A 24112-nucleotide genomic window follows, 5' to 3' on the forward strand; every position below is an offset into this window, starting at 1 on the left:
ATATACTGGACAGGAGCCCGTACAGTCTGTATCTACAATAATAAATACCTGACAGGAGCCCGTACAGTGTATTTCTACAATAATATATACCTGACAGGAGCCCGTACAGTCTGTATCTACAATAATATATACCTGACAGGAGCCATACAGTCTATATCTACAATAATATATATCTGACAGGAGCCCATACAGTCTATATCTACAATAATATATACCTGACAGGAGCCCGTACAGTCTATGTCTACAATAATATATACCTGACAGGAGCCCGTACAGTCTATATCTACAATAATATATACCTGACAGGAGCCCATGCAGTCTGTATCTACAATAATATATACCTGACAGGAGCCCACACAGTCTATATCTACAATAATATATATCTGACAGGAGCCCATACAGTCTATATCTACAATAATATATACCTGACAGGAGCCCGTACAGTCTATATCTACAATAATATATACCTGACAGGAGCACATACAGTCTGTATCTACAATAATATATACCTGACAGGAGCACATACAGTCTGTATCTACAATAATATATACCTGACAGGAGCCCGTACAGTCTGTATCTACAATAATATATACCTGACAGGAGCCCGTACAGTCTATATCTATAATAATATATACCTGACAGGAGCCCATATAGTCTATATCTACAACAATATATACCTGACAGGAGCCCGTACAGTCTGTATCTACAATAATATATACCTGACAGGAGCCCGTACAGTCTATATCTACCATAATATATACCTGACAGGAGCCCGTACAGTCTGTATCTACAATAATATATACCTGTCAGGAGCCCGTACAGTCTATATCTACAATAATATATACCTGACAGGAGCCCGTACAGTCTGTATCTACAATAATATATACCTGACAGGAGCCCGTACAGTCTATATCTACAATAATATATACCTGACAGGAGCCCATACAGTCTGTATCTACAATAATATATACCTGACAGGAGCCCGTACAGCCTATATCTACAATAATATATACCTGACAGGAGCCCATGCAGTCTGTATCTACAATAATATATACCTGACAGGAGCCCGTACAGTCTGTATCTACAATAATATATACCTGACAGGAGCCCGTACAGCCTATATCTACAATAATATATACCTGACAGGAGCCCATACAATCTATATCTACAATAATATATACCTGACAGGAGCCCGTACAGTCTGTATCTACAATAATATATACCTGACAGGAGCACATACAGTCTGTATCTACAATAATATATACCTGACAGGAGCCCGTACAGTCTGTATCTACAATAATATATACCTGACAGGAGCCCGTACAGTCTATATCTATAATAATATATACCTGACAGGAGCCCATACAGTCTATATCTACAACAATATATACCTGACAGGAGCCCGTACAGTCTATATCTACAATAATATATACCTGACAGGAGCCATACAGTTTATATCTACAATAATATATACCTGACAGGAGCGCATACAGTCTATATCTGCAATAAAATATACCTGACAGGAGCCCGTACAGTCTATATCTACAACAATATATACCTGACAGGAGCCCGTACAGTCTATATCTACAATAATATATACCTGACAGGAGCACATACAGTCTGTATCTACAATAATATATACCTGACAGGAGCCCGTACAGTCTGTATCTACAATAATATATACCTGACAGGAGCCCGTACAGTCTATATCTATAATAATATATACCTGACAGGAGCCCGTACAGTCTATATCTACAACAATATATACCTGACAGGAGCCCGTACAGTCTATATCTACAATAATATATACCTGACAGGAGCCATACAGTTTATATCTACAATAATATATACCTGACAGGAGCGCATACAGTCTATATCTGCAATAAAATATACCTGACAGGAGCCCGTACAGTCTATATCTACAATAATATATACCTGACAGGAGCCCGTATAGTCTATATCTACAATAATATATACCTGACAGGAGCACATACAGTCTGTATCTACAATAATATATACCTGACAGGAGCCCGTACAGTCTGTATCTACAATAATATATACCTGACAGGAGCCCGTACAGTCTATATCTATAATAATATATACCTGACAGGAGCCCATACAGTCTATATCTACAACAATATATACCTGACAGGAGCCTGTACAGTCTATATCTACAATAATATATACCTGACAGGAGCCATACAGTTTATATCTACAATAATATATACCTGACAGGAGCGCATACAGTCTATATCTGCAATAAAATATACCTGACAGAAGCCCGTACAGTCTATATCTACAATAATATATACCTGACAGGAGCCCGTATAGTCTATATCTACAATAATATATACCTGACAGGAGCCATACAGTTTATATCTACAATAATATATACCTGACAGGAGCGCATACAGTCTATATCTGCAATAATATATACCTGACAGGAGCCCGTACAGTCTGTATCTACAATAATATATACCTGACAGGAGCCCGTACAGTCTATATCTACAATAATATATACCTGACAGGAGCCCGTACAGTCTGTATCTACAATAATATATACCTGACAGGAGCCCGTACAGTCTGTATCTACAATACCGTAATATATACCTGACAGGAGCCATACAGTCTATATCTACAATAATATATACCTGACAGGAGCCCGTACAGTCTATATCTACAATAATATATACCTGACAGGAGCCCGTACAGTCTGTATCTAGAATAATATATAACTGTACGGAATGGCGACTATATGGAGATCCTCAAAAAACCCACTCCGATCTAGACGGCTCAATGATGAATCAGCTAGAATAGAGTTGCTAAAATGAGGTCCTCAAAAATTCCAATCCGATCCAATGTTGTAAATTTTGAGAATTGTCGGCCGCACTCTGTTATGTTTTTCCCCTTGAGGCTACAACTACTCTTTAAAAACCTCTATTCCCGTCACCTCAGCACCAAACTGTACAGAATGGAGGCTACAGGAAGGTCCTCAAAAAACCTGCTCCGATGTAGACGGCACAATTGTGAATCAGCTAGAATGGAGTTGCTGAAATGAGGTCCTCAAAAAATCCACGCTGATCCAATGTTGTAAATAATGAGGACTCTGTTGACGTGCTCTGTTTTTCCCCTTGAGGCTCCACTCACTATTCCAATGTCGGAGCTGCGGCCAGTACTGGTGGAAATACAGTGAAAGTAAACTTCAGGCAAAACTGAACTATCAGCGCTATGTGTGATTATTTATATTACAAAAAGCGATAATAAAATGCAAGTTTGATTTAATCATGATAAAAAAAAATGTTTGCCCTTTGGAAATACATAATAAATATAACAGTTTGAGCAAGTACCTCAAAACATTAAATCATTACAATCATAAAGCGGATATATATATATATATATATACACGTGTACATTCCAATTCCACTCCATTGCAGTCTATGAGGATCCTGGAATCAGCTCCATCTGAACACAGGAGTGGAGTTTTTGAGGAACATCACTGTAGAATCTGAACTGTCTAGACTGAAGCTGCAGAGAGATCATCCAAAAATCCACTCCGATCTAGTCACCTCACCAGTGAGTCAGCTACAGTGGAGCTGATAAAATGAGGTCCTCAAAAACATGTGACTACAGAGAGGCCTCAAAAATTCAACTCCAATCTAGTCATCTCACTGGTGAACCGTCTAGAGTGGAGTGGCTGGCGTGAGGACCACCAAATACCCACTCCGATCTAGTCATCTCACTGGTGAACCGTCTAGAGTGGAGTGGCTGGCGTGAGGACCACCAAATACCCACTCCGATCTAGTCGCTTCAGGAGTGAGCCGTCTAGAGTGGAGTGGCTGGCGTGAGGACCACCAAATACCCACTCCGATCTAGTCGCTTCAGGAGTGAGCCGTCTAGAGTGGAGTTGATAAAATGAGGCCTCAAAAAACCCACTCCGATCTAGACGGCTCACTAGTGAATCAGCTACAATGGAGTTGATTTTTTGAGATCTGCAGCCTACAGCCGAACATGAACTTTACACCATGGATACGAGGAGTCACTTCCGGTCTGTGAGTGTCGTCACTTCCGGGTGAGAGTGAGGACGTGCTCGACTCGTCATCCTTAGAGCTCAGAGCTCCGGGATCGTGCAGCACCGCGGGGTCTCCTTCCCTCCAGGACCCCGAGAATGAGCCGCGCCAAGCGGAAAGACGAGCACCCTGTGTCCAACGGGGGCGTGAAAGTGAAGCAGTCTCCCTGGAGTAAAGCACTGCGGGGGGATGCAGCCTGGGAGGACAAGGTACGGGCCACGGAGACAGGCGGGAGGGGATGGCGCAAGGCAGTGCTGCTGGGACTTGTAGTCCTACAGGGTGGTATCTTAGTGCTGCTGGGACTTGTAGTCCTACAGTGTGGCATCTTAGGGAGGCTAGGACTTGTCCCACAGTGTGGCATCTTAGGGGTGCTGGGACTTGTGGTCCTACAGTGTGGCATCTTTGGGAGGCTGGGGCTTGTGGTCCTACAGTGTGGCATCTTAGGGAGGCTAGGACTTGTCCCACAGTGTGGCATCTTAGGGGTGCTGGGACTTGTGGTCCTACAGTGTGGCATCTTAGGGAGGCTGGGGCTTGTGGTCCTACAGTGTGGCATCTTAGGGAGGCTGGGGCTTGTGGTCCTACAGTGTGGCATCTTAGGGAGGCTGGGGCTTGTGGTCCTTCTGTGTGGCATCTTAGGGAGGCTGGGGCTTGTGGTCCTACAGTGTGGCATCTTAGGGAGGCTGGGGCTTGTGGTCCTACAGTGTGGCATCTTAGGGAGGCTGGGGCTTGTGGTCCCACAGTGTGGCATCTTAGGGAGGCTGGGGCTTGTGGTCCCACAGTGTGGCATCTTAGGGAGGCTGGGGCTTGTGGTCCCACAGTGTGGCATCTTAGGGAGGCTGGGGCTTGTGGTCCCACAGTGTGGCATCTTAGGGAGGCTGGGGCTTGTGGTCCCACAGTGTGGCATCTTAGGGAGGCTGGGGCTTGTGGTCCCACAGTGTGGCATCTTAGGGAGGCTGGGGCTTGTGGTCCCACAGTGTGGCATCTTAGGGAGGCTGGGGCTTGTGGTCCCACAGTGTGGCATCTTAGGGAGGCTGGGGCTTGTGGTCCCACAGTGTGGCATCTTAGGGAGGCTGGGGCTTGTGGTCCCACAGTGTGGCATCTTAGGGAGGCTGGGGCTTGTGGTCCCACAGTGTGGCATCTTAGGGAGGCTGGGGCTTGTGGTCCCACAGTGTGGCATCTTAGGGAGGCTGGGGCTTGTGGTCCCACAGTGTGGCATCTTAGGGAGGCTGGGGCTTGTGGTCCCACAGTGTGGCATCTTAGGGAGGCTGGGGCTTGTGGTCCCACAGTGTGGCATCTTAGGGAGGCCGGGGCTTGTGGTCCCACAGTGTGGCATCTTAGGGGGGCCGGGGCTTGTGGTCCCACAGTGTGGCATCTTAGGGAGGCCGGGGCTTGTGGTCCCACAGTGTGGCATCTTAGGGAGGCCGGGGCTTGTGGTCCCACAGTGTGGCATCTTAGGGAGGCTGGGGCTTGTGGTCCCACAGTGTGGCATCTTAGGGAGGCTGGGGCTTGTGGTCCCACAGTGTGGCATCTTAGGGAGGCTGGGGCTTGTGGTCCCACAGTGTGGCATCTTAGGGAGGCTGGGGCTTGTGGTCCCACAGTGTGGCATCTTAGGGAGGCTGGGGCTTGTGGTCCCACAGTGTGGCATCTTAGGGAGGCTGGGGCTTGTGGTCCCACAGTGTGGCATCTTAGGGAGGCTGGGGCTTGTGGTCCCACAGTGTGGCATCTTAGGGAGGCTGGGGCTTGTGGTCCTACAATGCTCCTTTAAGGGAACCTGTCAGCAGGATTGTGCAGAGTAGCCTACACAGTGTCAGGTCGGCGCTGTTATACTGAATACAATGATACCTGGGTGATGAAAAACGTCTTGTGGTGGTTGTGTAATTATTATCATTATTTTCAGTAAATGATATACTCGTGCCCGGGGGGCGGTCTGTTGGGGTCTTTATGTGGTGCTCTGATTCATAATGCAGCCTGCTGACCGGTCACTGATCCCTCACTGACCTGCCCCGAGGTTACATAATGAATATATGTACATCTCTATATAAATCTGAATGTGTGTATCACCAACCAATCACAAGCATTATAGTGGGACGCGGTTGGAGAGTGGGGCTCAGGACGGATACAGCAGGACCGTGCATGGAGAGCCGGGCTGTGAGGAAGACAGTCTTCGGGACAGGGGCCGAATAGTGCCGGCACCCTCCCAGCCCTGTCCCAGTCGGCGCTCCCCGTCGCCAACTGCGCTCTCCCTGCAGCTTCCCGGCCTAAATTTAGTCCCCGGCTTCTACTGCGGCCTACTACAGCGCTAAGCCACGCCCCCGCAGGCCACCCAATCACACGCGCTGCAGCTCCGCACTAGCTCCACCCACTCCGCCTAGCTCTGCCCACTCCGGCCGAAAGAACAATCTGCGCACATCTTCCCTCTGAAAGGGATCTCCTGTATAGAAGATAGGACAAATCCCTCAGCGCTCTGATTCTGACCCCAGGCCTCTATTAAAGGGTCATTGGTATGGAAGTTAGGACCGATCCACTCAGCTCTGTGGTTCTGACCCCAGGGTCTCTTAAATCGATCACTGGTATGGAAGTTAGGGCAAATCCACTCTGCATTTTGGTACTGACCCCAGGCCTTTCTTAAAGGGATCCCCGGTATGGAAGTTAGGGCAATTCCACTCAGTGCTCTGGTTCTGACCCCAGGCCCCTCTTAAAGGGATCCACGGTTTGGAACTCAGGGCAATTGCCTTCAAATGCTCTGGTACTGACCCCAGGCCTCTATTAAAGGGATCATTGGTATGGAAGTCAGGGGAAATCCATCCAGCGCTTTGGTTTTGACACCAGGCCGCTCTTAAAAGGATCCCCGGTATGGAACTTAGGACTGTTCCACTCAGCGCTGTGGTTCTGACCCCAGGGTCTCTTAAAAGGGATCATTGGTATGGAAGTTAGGGCAATTCCACTCAGAGCTCTGATTCTGACACTAGGCCCCTCTTAAAGGGATCCCTGGTATGGAAGTGAGGGCAAATCCACTCCTCGCTTTGGTACTGACCCCAGGGCCTTCTTAAAGGGATCCCCGGTATGGAAGTGAGGGCAAATCCACTCTGCGCTCTGATTCTGACCCCAGGCCTCTCTTAAAGGGATCTCCAGTATGGAAGTTAGGGTAAATCCCTCAGTGCTCTGATTCTCACCCCAGGCTTCTATTAAAGGGATCATTGGTATTTGAGTCAGGGCAAATCCACTCAGCGCTCTGGTTCTGACGCCAGGCTGACGGGGTGATGTGGGATATTAGGGGTAGTAGTCCCATTTCTCTGGCTGATGGGATGATGTAGGATATTAGGGGTAGTAGTCTGGTGGCTCTGACTGATGGGATGATGTGGGATATTAGTGGTAGTAGTCTGGTGGCTCTGGCTGACAGGGTGATGTGGGATATTAGGGGTAGTAGTCCGGTGGCTCTGGCTGACGGGACGATGTGGGATATTAGGGGTAGTAGTCCGGTGGCTCTGGCTGACGGGACGATGTGGGACATTAGGGATAGTAGTCCGGTGGCTCTGGCTGACGGGACGATGTGGGATATTAGGGGTAGTAGTCCGGTGGCTCTGGCTGACGGGACGATGTGGGACATTAGGGATAGTAGTCTGGTGGCTCTGGCTGACGGGATGATGTGGGACATTAGGGATAGTAGTCCGGTGGCTCTGGCTGACGGGATGATGTGGGATATTAGGGGTAGTAGTCCGGTAGCTCTGGCTGACGGGATGATGTGGGATATTAGGGGTAGTAGTCTGGTGGCTCTGGCTGACGGGACGATGTGGGATATTAGGGGTAGTAGTCCGGTGGCTCTGGCTGACGAGGTGATGTGGGATATTAGGGGTAGTAGTCCCATTTCTCTGGCTGACGGGACGATGTGGGATATTAGGGGTAGTAGTCCGGTGGCTCTGGCTGACGGGATGATGTGGGATATTAGGGGTAGTCGGTGGCTCTGGCTGACGGGATGATGTGGGATATTAGGGGTAGTAGTCCGGTGGCTCTGGCTGACGGGGTGATGTGTGATATTAGGGGTAGTAGTCCCATTTCTCTGGCTGACGGGACGATGTGGGATATTAGGGGTAGTAGTCCGGTGGCTCTGGCTGACGGGACGATGTGGGATATTAGGGGTAGTAGTCCGGTGGCTCTGGCTGACGGGACGATGTGGGATATTAGGGGTAGTAGTCCGGTGGCTCTGGCTGACGGGATGATGTGGGATATTAGGGGTAGTAGTCCGCTAGCTCTGGCTGACGAGATGATGTGGGATATTATAGTGAATGTGGCTATGCGGAGTGGGTGGGGCTCTACATTCAGCTTTATATATAGATATCATTATAATTTGTTATAACTAACCGTAGTTAGTTACTATGCCCGGGCAGCGCTGGGCTCTTCTGCTAGTACTTCATAAAAACAAAACTCCTTCTGCAGGTGGCGGCCGTGGCACCTGCGCTGCAGCGTAATCGCGTGGTTACTGTGTAGTTAATAAATGTGCTTGAAGTTATCCTGAGAGTATAACAATAAAATACAAATCAATTTTTAAATGGTGCCTGCGCAGTATCTGCTCTCGGTGTATATAGAGGTGATCCGATAGCTGCTACTATGCAGGCGGCGCCATCTTGGAGGAGGAAATCACTTCTATATACACTGACATCTGTTACTGTGCGGGCGCCATTTTCAAATAGATTTTTTTATACTCCTCAGGAAAACCTTAAGCACATTAATTTACTACACATTACACATGTGATTACGCTGCAGCACAGGTGCCACGGCCACTGCCTGCTTGCAGAAGGGTTTTTCACTTTTTTTTTTTTTTTCAGTATGTACATATATTCATTATGTAAAATACGGGGCAGGTCAGTGAGGGATCAGTGACCTGTCATAAGCCATACTGATGGATATGTAAGCAGAGCACCTCATGAAGACCCCCCCACAGGCCACCCCGGAGCGCAAGCGGATCATAAACTGAAAATAAAGATTAACTCAACCACATGACGGATTTCATCACCCAGGTATAATTTTAATCAGTATAACGGGACCAACCTGACACTGCCTGTAGGTTACTGGACACAATCCTGCTGACAGGTTCCCTTTAAAGTAGTAAGGTTCATAGGCACTTTGATATTTCAGATGGATTAGCCATCAGACTGCCATTAGAATACCCTTTGGATTCTTGTGATTGCACCATGGACATCTGGTCCCACTTTCCTTTTTCTCCTCCCCCCTAGTCTAACCACTTAGATGTCCTGGTTGCTGTTCTTTATTGCATTTAGAAAGCTAAACTGCTGTGCTCAGCGTCGGCTCCACTTAGCAGAGCTAGCTATTACCACTGGGTGCCTGCTGTGTAGAACAGCCACCACTCACTGGGAATTGCCGCAGGCTCTGTTTGTGAGGCCGCTCCATAGATATCTTTCCAACATCTCCCGTAGATGAATGATGGGAGCAGTGGGTGGATACCAGGCAGGACCCCTGGGCCTAGAGCATTTATACGGCCTGCCACACAGGATAAGTGTATGATTGCTAGCGGTCTGACCGTTGGACCCTCCACTGACCCTAAGAACAGGGGGTCCAAAGTCTTCCATGTAAGTGGAGGGGCACGTATGCGAGGTTTGCATCTCATTCATGTGGCTGAAGGACATAGCAGTTCTGTCCGGCCTATGGAAGTGGTGATCATCACACAGGGGATTTTGGGACCCTGTTCTTAGAATCTGTCGTTGTCCCAGTTCTTGAATTTATCAGATTATGGAAAATCCCAGTGTCAGCCATCAATCTACTGCAACCATCCACCATGAGTGATCAGATATGGAGAGAGGAGGGGGCAAACAAGTGACAGACTCAAGGCCAAAGACCACAATACATACCTTAAATCCCTTACATTTTCATAAGTCGTGTGGAACCTACGTAAAGAGACGCATTTTGTTTTGTGTGTAGGGTCATGCCATGGCAGCTCGGGTGTGGGCACCGTGATTATAAGGGTATGTGCACACTCTGACTTTTCCCAGAGGAAGATGCTTCTAGACACATCAGTGTCCCCAGTGACTGATACATATACATATTTTTTTGTAAACACCTGATTACACGGCCTCCTCAAGAACTGGTAATCCTTCATCATGGACAACCACCATCAGTGTTTGTCTTTACAGAATTTTCCAATAACCCATTCCCTTCTCTTGTGGCCTAACCCCTGTAGGGAGTGACCTGCCAATACAACTGCTTGTAATGCAGCCCCCTTACTACAGGGCCACTTGTCTCTTTTCCCTTGGGAGGATTATTAGAAGTGAGGGATTTATTCTGGTCACGACTGCTGACTCTGCAGCTGCTGGCTGAGAATTACTCCACCACATGGTGCCCTAAGCCTCCGTGCTGGCAGAAAATATAGTGTGTGTAACTGACCCCTCATCCAGATCTCCATGTAACCCTCCCTTCTGTGTCCCTTGCAGGATGAGTTCCTGGATGTCATCTACTGGATGCGGCAGATCCTGGCCATTGTGTTGGGTGTGATTTGGGGTATCGCTCCTCTGAAGGGATTTGTGGGAATAGCTATGTAAGTATTAGTGGATTTCGTTTGTACGGTGATTCCAAGAAGAATGTATTATCTGACAGGTAACGTGCCTGGTGCCCCTATCTGGTTATTTAACTCGTGGCGCTCGAACATATTTTTCGAGTACACCGAAGACACTTGGTTATTATCCGAGCATGCTCACTCCTCACTAGTCATCAACTAGGACAGGTGATAATTTGCTGATCGGTGGGTGTCCCATCACTGTGGCCTGCATCGGTAGGTTGGGGAGTTCTTACTGCCTTTATAAAACAAAGCATCGGGTCGTACACCTCCATTCATTCTCTTCCAGGCTACTGGAAAAAGCCAAACATAACGCTCGGCAGTCCCTTCAAAAAGGAATGGACTGGCTGACAAACATACGCCCTGCCGCTACGTTCTGATGGGACGAAATTCTGTGGATAGGAGATAACTTGGTATACCTGGAAAATCCTTGTAAGGGGCATGTACACACTGAATATTTTTGAGCAAAGGGAAAAAAATCACAAACTCTTGGAACCTGCTTTCTGCTTATTTGACTTATTGCTATAGTAAATCCACTTAGTGGCTTATAGGTGTTATTTAGTGCGTATTTTCTCCTCCTTCCCCTTTTAAAGAGGTTTTCTAAAATGCCTGATTAAACCCCTTAATTGACTGAGCCAATTTTGACCTTAATGACGAAGCCAAATTTTACAATTCTGACAGCGTCACTTTGAGGGTATAGCTCTGGAACACTTCAAGGGATCCCAGTGGTTTTTTTTTTCGTGACATATTGTTTTTCATGATAGTAGTAAAAATTCTTTGATATGATTTGCGTTTCTTTGTGGAAAACAAAAAAAAAAAACATTTGGCAAAACTTTAGAAAATTTTGCAATTTTCAAACTTTTAATTTTTGTGCCCTTAAATCAGAGAGTCATATCACACAAAATAGTTAATAAACAACATTTCCCACATGTCTACTTTACATCAGCACAAATTTGGAAACATAATTTTTTCTGTTCGGACGTAATAAGGGTTAAAAGTTGACCAGCGATTTCTCATTTTTACAACAAAATTTACAAAACCATTTTTTTTTTTTTGGCACCACATCACATTTGAAATGACTTTGAGGGGCCTGTATGACAGAAAATACCAAAAAGTGACACCATTCTAAAAACTGCACCTCAAGGTGCTCAAAACCACATTCAAGAAGTTTATTAACACTTCCGTTGCTTCATGAGAAGTGAAGCAACGTGGAAAGAAAAAAATGAACATTTAACGTTTTTCACAAAAAAAAGTACTATAGACCCAAACTTTTTATTTTCACAAGGGGTAAAAAGAGAAAATGGACCCCAAAAATTGTTGTGCAATTTCTCCTGAGTACGCCGATAACCCCTATGTGGGGGAAATCTGCTGTTTGGAAGCACGGCAGAGCTCGGAAGGGAAGGAGCGCCGTTTGGCTCTTTGAACACAAAATTGGCTGGAATCGAGATCGGGGAGCCTAAACAGTGGAAATCCCCCCACAAGTGACCCCATATTTCAGACCGCACCCCTCAAGGATTTTCCCCAGGGGTATAATGAGCATTTTGAACCCACAGGTACGTCACAGATTTTGATAACATTAGGTCGCCATATTGAATATGTTGTCATTAGCTTTGAGTGCAGTTTGCATCAGATGCTTAGGTATCACAGGTGCTCGAATGACATGCTCAGGTCCCTACTCCAAATGCTTTGCGGCTGTTAGACACTTTAAAAAAAAAAAAGATGCAAGGATCCACAATACTGCGTGCATACCCAAGCACCTGATGCAAACTCGAGTAGCGAGCACTTGTGCTTAACACTAGCTGTCATATTGTCAATTTTTTTTTTTAACTTTTGAAAACAACCCAATTCTAACTCCAACCCTAATACAGCCCTTACCCTAACTCATAGGTCGCATTAACGCCTGTCTGGGCGTCTGACGCACAGGCAGGCGAAAAAACGCCTTCATATTAGTACGATACGTCCACGGGACGCATCGTTCTAAGCTACAGTGGCAGCGAGTTGGACGGAGCTGGGGAAAGGGCAGTATCAGATGTTGCGGAGGCGGAGCGACTCACGTCATCGCGGTGCGCCCTCTGTGCTTGTCTCTGAGCTGAGCTGTGAAGTGGCGGCCGGACAAAGCCAGCGGCGGCCGCAGCCTCCCATCTCCCTCCGCAGTGCTGCCGCCGCCATGTATGTGAGCAGCGCGTCCGCCTCCACACCCCGCCTCCTCTCCCACCGCTCAGGCGACAGCCCCAGCCGGAGCCATCTTTGTTCGTTATGGTAGTCTCCCCTTCCCCCTCAGAGGCTTCTCCAGCTGCGCGGAAGTTACTGGGCCTCCTGGCTCCGCCTCTGGCCTCACCACTCGGCGTATCCGGTCGGGCAGGGCAGCGTGTTCTGTGGTGTCTGCTGCACTCTCACACCGTGCTGCCTGCTGGAAGTGTCGGGGACAGGAGGCGACACAGCGGCATCAGCCATAGACATATACCTTCTGACCGCACACCCCCCTTCAAGGGTCAGTGGTTTCATCCTCAGCGCCAGTGGTTTCATCCTCAGTTCTGCGTTCTAATCCCTTCAGTACAAGAAGGGCAGGGGTCCGGTGAGGTAGAAGGGCATGAGCCGGCAACGTAGAAGGGCAGGGGTCCGTCCCCGGCGAGGTGGCAGGGCAGGGGTCCGTCCCCGGCGAGGTGGCAGGGCAGGGGTCCGTCCCCGGCGAGGTGGCAGGGCAGGGGTCCGTCCCCGGCGAGGTGGCAGGGCAGGGGTCCGTCCCCGGCGAGGTGGCAGGGCAGGGGTCCGTCCCCGGCGAGGTGGAAGGGCACAGGTTGGCCCTTCTAGCTCGCAGGCTGGCCCGTCCCCTTCTCGTACTGAAGGGATTAGAACGCAGAACTCTGGCAATGAGGACAAAGCCAGCTTGAAGGGCACGGGTCGGGGTCTAGCTGTCTGTGAAGCCGCTGTGGACATGTCATCACTGCAGCTAAAACGCTCTGTCCAGCGCAGCTGTGGAGTAACGGACACGTGACCCGCGCGACTGACGTCATCGCAGCGCACTCTCTCTGTGCATCTCAGCGTGTGTAGTGCAGCGGCGGCTGTATGGACACGTGACCCCCGCGCCCTCTCTCTGCTTCCCAGCATGTGTAGTGCAGCCAGCACGGCTTCAGGACACGTGACCCCCGCTCCATGCTCCATAGTACCGGCCACGTTCTCAGGGTGAGTGTGCTCGGCTCGCTGTATGACAGAAGTGCCGACTCGGAGTATGCCGTATGACAGAAGTGCCATCTGCCAAACAAACCCTATTGACAATTATGGGATTTGTTTGGCTTCTGTTCTGCTGCCTGCCTGGGACTTTTGGATGGATCTCTGCTGGCCACCCTTTTTTTAATAGCACGGCAATGTATACCCCTGTATGGCCAATTTTAATTCATACAAATTGCGTACTCCTCCGTGGTGAAAAATACTCCTCAAAAATATTGGGAGGAGTATTTTTACTCCTCTGAAAAATATGTAGCGCGACCTCTGCCCTAACTGCAAAGAATGGAAACAAAATTAAGGCTGTGTGCCCACGTTGCTTTTTTTTTTTTAAGCGTTTCCGCAGTGTTTGTGCTGGCTCAGACGCTGCAGAAACGCTTAAAAGATGCTTCAAATTAATTAGCATGCGTTTTTGGCTTTTTGTGCCAATGCATGCGTTTTTAACCGCTCAGGAATCGCTTAGCGGCTAAAAACGCAGCATGCTCATTAATTTCCGCGTTGCTGAGCGTTTTTAGCCTTCCCCAATGTTCCCAGAAAACGCGCGTCAAAAACTGGGAAGGGGATCAGTTTCCTGAGCGTTTAAAATCGCTAGCGTGGGCACATAGCCTAAATGTTTGTGTTTTATCATTTTTATCTAAAGAGGGTGACAAATTGGGATTGCATTTACAATTTTTTCTTTTGATCACTCTGATAGGGTATTTTACAGTGATCAAAAAGAACCAATAGGAAAAATTCCCTATTGTTGCCGAGTACCAGCCGGCAGTTCTCTGCGGTTGCACTGCGCATACGCTCGCCTTTTTATATTTTTTCAGGAAGATGACGCTGGGACGGCAGAGGTATTGGTGTAGGGGGGGTGGTGTATTTTTCTCTTCTTTGATAAGTTAGATCACATCAGCAGATAGAGAATGACTTTTTTTGTGGGTGTGTGTTTGTGCTCGCCACTATTTGGTGAATAACGGCGATCACGTGACGGGACTTTAAAAAATGGCACTGGTCATGTTCTCCAGGGTCTAAGCTACCCCCCCGGTAGCTGAGACCCCAGAGATCTTCTGACCCAGGGGGGTGCTGTACCCTTATTTCTCAGTACCATTAAAAAGCAGCGCTGAGGAATAAGCACCGTTAGCTGCCGCCGTTAAAAGACATATCGGTGGTTATGGGGTTAAACAAAAAAAAATTAATGTCCCTTCTCTGGTGTGGATCTTGCTAGAATCTGGACTAAACTAGGATTTGTCCAATTAAAAGGCTGCAAAGAGCGCTTCAGGAAAACACATCCGAACCTCGTAAGCACATGGTTTAGGAAAAGAGAAATTCCCTAAAATAAGAGTTTCCTGAGATGGTTTCTGCTTGAAAAACTTGTAGTTTATGACCACCTCCAAAGTTCCAAGTGCACACATAGCCATTGGGGCCAATTCATTTACCCAGTTTCCTTCCTAACTAATAACATTGGTCTGTAGAGCGCTCTGTGTAATGTCGGTGATTATAGTTCCAATACATAAAAAGATTCAGCTCATCCTTTCCAAAATGACTCCAGTCACTGGGGAAGCTCGCCACTGCATGGTGTTGTCCAAGAAAGGTTAAAGCTTCCAGTATGTGTATGTATGTAATATATTATTTAATCCATTAAAAATGTGAAAAACTTTTTGTATTGAAGAACTGAAATAAGCTTTTTGATGAATTTCTAATTTGGTGAGAAGCACCTGTATATAAAGAACATCAGATTCTATTTAAAGCGTTAAAGTGTAAAAATCTCACATACTATGGAAAAGGGCGACTACCCTCAGTAAAAATCAACGTGTTTTGAAGTCTGCAGGGTTCTTAGTTCTGATACATGGTCAGTGAACTTGCGATGTACCAGGACTAAGGACGCTGTAGCCTACGAAACGTGTTGATTTTTACTGAGGGTAGTCGCCCTTTTGCATAGTATGTGTAGATTTTTACACTTTTTAACGCTTTAAATAGAATCTGATGTTCTTTATATACAAGTGCTTCTCACTAAATTAGAATATCATCAAAAAGTTAATTTATTTCAGTTCTTCAATACAAAAAGTGAAATTCATATTATATAGTCATTACCAGTGATGGGCGAGTAGCATTGTTGCTCGGGTGTCCTCCCGAGTATTTTAGCGTGCTCGGAGATTTAGTTTTCGTCGTCTCATTTGCATGATATGCGACTTGTAGACAGGCTGAATATATGTGGGAATTTCCTAACAAACAGACATTCCATGCATGTATTCAGGCTGTCTAACAGTCACAAATCATGCAGCTGAGATGACGAAAACCAAATCTCTGAGCATGCCAAATACTCGGAGACCACCCGAGCATGCTCAGGAAAACCCGAGCAACGAGCATACTCGCTCATCACTAGTCATTACAGACAGAGAGATCTATTTCAAGTGTTTATTTCTGTTAATGTTGATGATTATGGCTTACAGCCAATAAAAACCCCAAAGTCATTATCTCAGTAAATTAGAATAACTAACAAAACACCTGCAAAGGCTTCCTAAAGGTACTGTCACACTAAGCGATATCGCTAGCAATATCGCTACAACTTGTGACGTTATAGCGATATTGCTAGCGATATCGCTGAGTGTGATACTTACCTACAACCCGCTGCTTATCGCTGATCGCGCAAGAACAGGCTGGACTGTTTCTCGTCGTCAGCTTCCTGCTGTGACGACGAGCGACGCGTGGAGCCGGGCGGGAGGACGCAGGATCGCCTAGTGTGACAGGTAAGTAGTGATCCCCGTCCCCAGCGATGTCGCTGGTGAGATCTGCCTGTGTGGCAGCTCACTAGCGACCACTTAGCGATGTACCAGCGATCCTGACCACGTCATTTCGCTGGTCGGGATCGCTGGTACATCGCTAAGTGTGACAGTACCTTTAGTCTGTTTCAGTAGCTCCACAATCATGGGAATGACTGCTGGCTTGACAGATGTCCAGAAGGCAGTGATTGACACACTCCACAAGGAGGGTAAGCCACAAAAGGTCATTGCTAAAGAACCTGGCTGTTCACAGAGTGCTGTATCCAAGCATATTAATGGAAAGTTGAGTGGAAGGAAAAAGTGTGGTAGAGAAAGGTGCACAAGCAACCTGATAACCGCAGCCTTGAAAGGATTGTTAAGAAAAGGCCATTCCAAAATTTGGTGGAGATACACAAGGAGCGGACTGCTGCTGGAGTCATTGCTTCAAGAGCCACCACACACATGTATCCAGGACATGGGCTACAAGTGTCACATTCCTTGTGTCAAGCCACTCATGTCCAATAGACCATGCCAGAAGCGTCTTATCTGGGCCAAGGAGAAAAAGAACTGGACTGTTGCTCAGTGGTCCAAGGTGCTGTTTTTATATGAAAGCAAATTTTGCATTTCGTTTGGAAATCAAGGTCCCAGAGTCGGGAGGAAGAGTGGAGAGGCCACAATCCAAGCTGCTTGAGGTCTAGCGTGAACTTTCCACAATCAGTGATGGTTTGGGGAAAAGTGTCATCTGCTGGTGTAGGTCCACTGTGTTTTATCAAGACCAAAGTCAGCACAGCCGTCTACCAGGAAATTTTTAGAGTACTTCATGCTTCCCTCTGCCGACAAGCTTTTTGGAGATGGAAGCTTCATTTTCCAGCAGGACTTGGCACCTGTCTACGCTGCCAAAATACCAATACCTGGTTTAAAAACAACATTATCACTGTGCTTGATTGGCCAGCAAACTCACCTGACCTTAACCCCATAGAGAATCCATGGGGTATTGTCAAGAGGAAGATGAGACACCAGACCCAACAATGCAGATGAGCTGAAGGCTGCTATCAAAGCAACCTGGGCTTCCATAACACCTCAGCAGTGCCACAGGCTGATCACCTCCATGCCACGCCGCATTGATGCAGCAATTGATGAAAGGAGCCTGGACCAAGTGCATTTACTCAACATACATACATTTCAGTAGGCCAACATTTCGGATTTTAAAATCATTTTTTCAAGCTGGTGTTATAAAGTTTTCTAATTTACTGAGATAATGACATTTGGGTTTTCATTGGCTGTAAGCCATAATCATCAACATTAACAGAAATAAACACTTGAAACACATCACTCTGTTTGTAATGACTCTATATAATATAGGAGTTTCACTTTCTGATTTGAAGAACTGAAATAAATTAACTTTTTGATATTCTAATTTTGTGAGACGCACCTGTATACTGGAAGCTGGGTCCTCTACCTTTCTGTGTGCACATTAGCAGGTCCTGTATCCTCTTTTTATACAAAGCTTAACTTGCCTAACTGGAAGATAATAAAAACCTTTCTGGATCACAAGGCAGCACCCTGACAGTCTGTCAGTCATCTGATCATGGTCTACAGGTAACATGGGCCTCTGTAGTTTTAGAGCAGGCGGACCCCTCCATAGGGTGAGAAGAGCCGGTTCTGGCACCGGAAAGTATAGAACATGACCTCGCTGCTGCATACATGATCGGTACAGCCATGGTGACGGAGCACATTGAGGAGCGTGGCTGCTTTTACCAGCATGTCAGGAATTCTTTATGCCTTTAGTCTTACAAAGGTAGATTACAGGATTTTTCTTCTGATGCTTCATTGTTTCTCTTCTTTCTCTACAGATTTTGCCTAATAAACGCCGGTGTTCTGTACCTGTATTTTAGCAGTTTCCAGCAAATAGATGAGGAGGAGTATGGTGGTACCTGGGAGTTGACCAAGGAAGGATTTATGACCTCATTCGCTCTGTTTTTGGTACATATTGCTGCTTAATTTAAGATTTCGTTTCAGGATTGTTGGATTTTGTTACATGTTGAAGACGTTGTCCAGGACTTTTTTTTTTTTTTTTTTTTTTTTTTTTTTTTAACGATGGGCCATAAAACTAACAAGTAGGTAGTTGCTAACATAGGCATCTACCTGCCTGTTTCACTCCGCGGCGGTTCTCAGCGGTCATTGACTGCTCCTGCTGGCGATCCGGCTACTCAAAGAGCAGCTCTTCCACCAATCTGCTCTGTTGATGAGGCATCACTGCCGACGTCATGCTGATTGACACCTAGCTTCCCGTGGTTATGCAGCAGAGAGCCGGCTGTCAATCAGCATGACATTAGCGGTCATGCTCCGTCAACAGAGCAGAGTGGAGAAAAGAAGCTGCTCTGTTGACGTGATGTCACAAGAAACGGCTGAATTGCTGGCATGAGTGGACTAATGAACGTCGCAGGGCACAACAGGCAGGTAGTTAGCCACTATCTGTTAGTTCTTAGGCCTGGAGTTTAAAAAAAAGTACTGGATGACCCCTTTTAAAGGGATTGTTCAGGATTGAAAAAATAAATTTTACAAACAGTACCATGCTCCCTCTAAATGGGGCGGGGCTGAGCTGCAATACCATACGTGGCCTGTGGACAGATATGGCACTGTTTTTGGAAGCAAGCAGTCTTTTTTTTTTTTTTCTAACAGTGTGCTATCCCTTTATAAATTTCACAGATTTTTCTATTAAACATACAGAGCGGGTGGTTAATATTAGTAATATAATTACTGTAAAATATAAAAAGTGCAAGAAATAGAAAACATCATGGCTACTAAGAAGAAAAACCACGCAGGCCAGTCTTTTAGGCTCTTCATGGTCTCTGATGGCAAGAACAGCTCAGCGCATAGCAATATTTTTGTTGTCAATGCAGTAGAACCCCCTATAGACCGCATTATACGTCAAGGGGGTCCGCTGGGATCCGTCACGCGATACATCCAGAATAGCTCTGTAGCTTCCTGCTAGGGAATACTCATGTACACAGCCTGTAGCACATGGCCTTCATAGTATGTGGCAGCTGTTTACCATTAGATGGCGTTATATTGCGCTTTTTTTTTTCCTGTTTGCTCACCATTTTTCCCACTAAATACTGTATGGCAGTAGGGAGATCCTGCAGTATATAGAACAGGCGATCGCAGGTCCAAGTCCCTGAAGTGGACTGAAAAAAGCTTTGAAAAATCTGAAGAGGGAAAAAAAAATAAACATTAAACTCCCTCCAGAGTTCCTTTTTTTTTTTTTTTGACACATCTCCCCCAAACGCATTGAAAAGCGATCAAAACATCGTATGTATTTGAAAATGGTATAATTAAAAATGTTAGTTTGCCATGCAAAAAAAAAACGTGCAGAGCGCCATCAACTAAAGTACAAAAACTTTGTAAGTCATAAAATGGCGACACAGACCTATTAATTTTTTTTTACAACAGTGATGTGAAGAATACATTTCCCAGGACATTTTTTACTGCATATCGAGCACCATAAAAACAACATTTTGGCCCGCTTTCTAGTACATTTGTATGTTAATATAATGTAATTGAAAACTATAAGTCATCCCGACCAAAAGTAAAGTTATGACTCTCGAAAGGGAAACACAAAGGCGTAATATGAAAAGTAGCTGCAAATGGAAGGGGGTAAAAAAAATACCATTTTCCTATAGTGATGGCTGTAAGGGAAATAAAGAGCACATGCACGATCATGGAAAGCATGGCTGCAGCTGTCCACCTATGTCCAGGTGACTTTTTTGACAAACCGTATCGGATTCTTTTTAAGAATGTAGTTGTCCGTAACTGCACTGGGCCTCCTTGTTAATTTGGGGTTGCTTCTTGTGAAATGCAAGAATTTTTGCACCCTTTAATAATGGAATTTTACTGTAAAAATTAAATTTTTTTATTTTTTGCAGTTGATTTTTTTTTTTTTTTTGCGTGTATGTATTTTAACCCTGGTTTTCTCTTCTAGGTGGTTTGGGTCATTTTTTACACTGCAATTCATTTCGATTGACAGTCATCATTTTTTATCTCCCGTTTTGCCAAATTCAACCCGTTTTGTCAAGAAGAATGGTAATTTTTTTTTTTTTTTAATCAGTCAATAAGAAGGACATTTCATGTGAAGATAAATGGAAAATAGTTTCTTTATTTTTTATTCTTTAACAGCATTAATGTTCCCTGGATTTTGACATTAGGGCTGCAGGTACGGTTCACAGCCATGACTTCAGAGGCGTTGTCCTACTGTTTGCAAAGTTCTTAAAAACTTTTTCACTCTCTCAGAGGAACTAAAAAACCTATTATTTCGACTCTTGGGAAATGTCAGCGTTTTCACTTGGCGACATCCTCAGCTTGTCCAGTGTTCACCAGGACAGCAGCGTGACATGAGGGACGTATCCTAGAACGGGCATCGTTGTCACAGAGCAAGCGCCAGCATCCAGATTGGATCCCTGCAAATGTTTTAAATAAGGATTAACTAGGCTTTCAGTATCTGCTCACACATGTTTTTTTTTATGCACATGGAAGCGGAGACTAGTTATATCCCTTTGTATGAACAGCAGAACATAATTTCTACAGCTTGTATGTGACTGAAGCCCTCGTCCAGCTGATACTACTATGCCAGACAGTAGCACTAGACAGCGGCTCCAGTGTCCCTGAATGGGTTACAGGGAAATCATCCAAACTAACCCTTACATTAAGCTACACAGTATTGAAACAAATTTGGTATTTAACTCGGCGTGAATGTGTTTTACAAATAAATCAGATTTATTGAAATTTGTCTTTTATGTTTGTAATTATCCTAATCTGTCTTTTTTTCCCTCCTATTTTTAATAGTGATAAATATTAGGGATTCTTTCATCCCCCTACCAGCCACCGATGGTGGGATTTGCCACAGGGTGACGCCCATCATAACCCTTCCCTTTGTGTCACGCCACTGTATAGCAGCTAGACGCTCCGATGTTTTCAATCTAAGACCACAATTGCTGAACGGGGTCACACACAGTTGAATTCCTACCGACAGTGTCTGTGGACGTGGCCACAGTGTGATCCCATTCATTAATAGTACGTGAGATGTGGCCACACAACATTGTGATTATATGTCACATAGCCACAAGGACTTGTATCTCTTGCCTTAAAGGGGTTGTCCGGGGCATTAACATGGATGGCCTATCCTTAGGATAGGTCATCAGTGTCTGATCAGTGGGTCACCTGGCATCCATCTCACCCCGATCACCTGTTTCCGATGGCGGCGGCAGCCGGAACTCATCCGTGACACACAGCTCCAATTACAGAATGGTGGCTGCTACCGGGTACTACACATCCACCCCTTATTGATTGGCAAATGTGCAGTACCCAGCAGCGACTGAGCTGAGCAGCTCCATAACCGCAGGTCCGTCCGACACCAGGAACAGCTGATCTGCGGGTGTGCCAGTTGTCACTCCCCAATGATCAGGCATTGATCAACAACCCATTTAATGAACATTTGCTCAGACTGATGAGATTTCTGATTTGAGGCCTTTTATAAGCTTCTTCTGCAACACAACACCACTTTTTAAAGATTTACTACAGTTGAGCAAAAAGATAAGCTGTACAGTGGCCAGGTGGGCAATCCTTGGCCACTGTGACCACTGTATACCTGCTAATACTTGCAGAAATTCTGACTAGTTGTTCCAGTGACATTACATTTTAGCTGAATGTACGCATGGCGTCGCGTTGTCCTACTCAAACGAGGTGTCTCAAGTAGATTTGCAGAGCTTTGGTCCGGCAGCCTTGAACCATCGATGTGGCCACTGGACCAGGATCCTGCAAATCTTTCTGTTCGTCTCCACATTATATATAAAATGTACGTAATTGATGTTTTCCTATTAGATTTGGAAGAACATCTCTGATCTTACAAAGTGACTATTTTATATTGCGCCATCCTTCATCTTTTAATTCATGACATGTCTGCTCTTTCCAGTGCTCTTTAGTAGTTAAAGGGCTCATATAATAATTTACTAAACTTGGTCCAGCTCATTGAAAGCAAGGAGACCTGATCTAGTGCGCTGCCAGGTGTCTTATGGTGCAATATTGGGACAAGTGGAGTAATTGGTGTTTATTACAGTAACTCCCTTCCTCTTACGCAAGGCTGTCACCATAATTCATTCCCAGTCCTAACCTTATCATTCATGGTAATGGTATATTTCTTAAAGCACAAATCATTACTATATTAAGACATGGAAATTTGAGCAAATCTGTATTATATTTGTGGACAGTCATCACATATGAAGACAGGCATTGTAGCGACCGTTCGTGTATGCACAAAAATATACATGATGTAGGAATTGTGCGCACATTTTAGAAATTGTGGCATCCTGTGCAGGCTGGAAATATGAGGAGTGAGAAAGTTCTTTTTATAAAAAAAAAATATATATAAATAAGAAAATATAAGCAAAACAAAAATCAAACCTTATATTCCAGAGCCTTTTATTGATGAATCCTTGTTCTCTTTATGTCACTGTTAAGGGGGTACTACATTCTTTCCATTCTAAGGGTCACTCCCATATTGCTTTCAGCTTGACCCTTGACTAATTGAGCCAAACATCTAGATATTATACCATTTATATTTCCAGGTTAATAGAAGACACCCCCCCCCCCCCCAGCCCAAGGTAACACTTAACATTGTTAACCAGAATATCGTACAAGCCTCTGAGGCACACTGCAGAATCTGTAATGGGCCACTAACCCATGTGTCTTCTCATGTGGTAGAGGGATCATTAAGGCCCCGTTAAAATCCTGGGCAGTTGTGCGACTGCTACTTCTGCTTCTGCTGTAACTACACCCATGCAAAAATAAAAATATTAGCGTATCCGTCAATAACACCTTGTCTGGAGAACTCTGGCACAAACCCGTTATTTTTCTGCATAAGGCCAGGGTCACACTTGCGAGAAACTCGCATGAGTCTTGGCGCCTCAATACCCGGCACTGCCGCCACCACTCGGGACCAGAGTGTGCGGCTGCATGTATTTCTATGCATATGAGCGTTCCGCTCCCGAGTGCCGGATATTGAGTTTCTCGCAAGTGTGACCCCGGCCTAAGGATGGTTTCACAAACTGTTTTTTGGGGGACAAGACCCTTGCAGATTTAAAGCAGTGCTCTGCACAAAAGCCAGAAGTGGATCCAGTGAGAAGAAGTTCTTTCTTTAGATTCCCATTACCTAAGAATCCATTGTTGGCTTTAGTATTAAAAAAAAAAAATCATCATAAACACTGTGTAAAATCACCTTTTTTGCACCAATTGTCTACATTAGGTTACTTTTCATTGCATTTTTAGTGCATTTTTTGCAGTGATTTATGTCTCCTTTTGGCATGATATATATATATATATTTATTTATTTCTATAAAACTGCTTTGTTTTGCATACTTCCTGTTACTGAGATATGATAAACGCTTAATAGTCATGCACAGGTTATGCATTTTTTTACCTGAAGGTTTTCCTTATCTCCTTCATGTCTATGGGGAAAATCCTTG

At 45.5% G+C, this 24112-nt stretch overlaps 1 protein-coding gene across 2 annotated transcripts; it reads left to right on the forward strand.

The window, feature by feature from the left end:
- Positions 1 to 4075: 4075 nt before the first annotated feature.
- Positions 4076 to 21377, forward strand: RAB5IF (RAB5 interacting factor). 2 transcript variants are annotated; one of them, XR_012222385.1, is made up of 5 exons: positions 4076 to 4276; positions 10511 to 10614; positions 18449 to 18578; positions 20578 to 20678; positions 20772 to 21377. XR_012222385.1 is itself a non-coding variant. In XM_073555359.1 (4 exons), the coding sequence occupies exons 1-4, from the start codon at positions 4166 to 4168 to the stop codon at positions 20617 to 20619; spliced, it is 387 nt and encodes a 128-aa protein (XP_073411460.1). In that variant the 5' UTR covers positions 4076 to 4165; the 3' UTR covers positions 20620 to 21377. The 2 variants fall into 2 exon arrangements, 1 of the variants encoding a protein (XP_073411460.1); XM_073555359.1 differs by having other exon boundaries at positions 20578 to 21377.
- The last annotated feature ends 2735 nt before the right edge of the window (positions 21378 to 24112 follow it).

This window comes from Dendrobates tinctorius, unplaced genomic scaffold, assembly GCF_039654945.1.
Source record: "Dendrobates tinctorius isolate UK_male_01 unplaced genomic scaffold, ASM3965494v1 ptg000223l, whole genome shotgun sequence".
Lineage (NCBI taxonomy): Eukaryota > Metazoa > Chordata > Amphibia > Anura > Dendrobatidae > Dendrobates > Dendrobates tinctorius.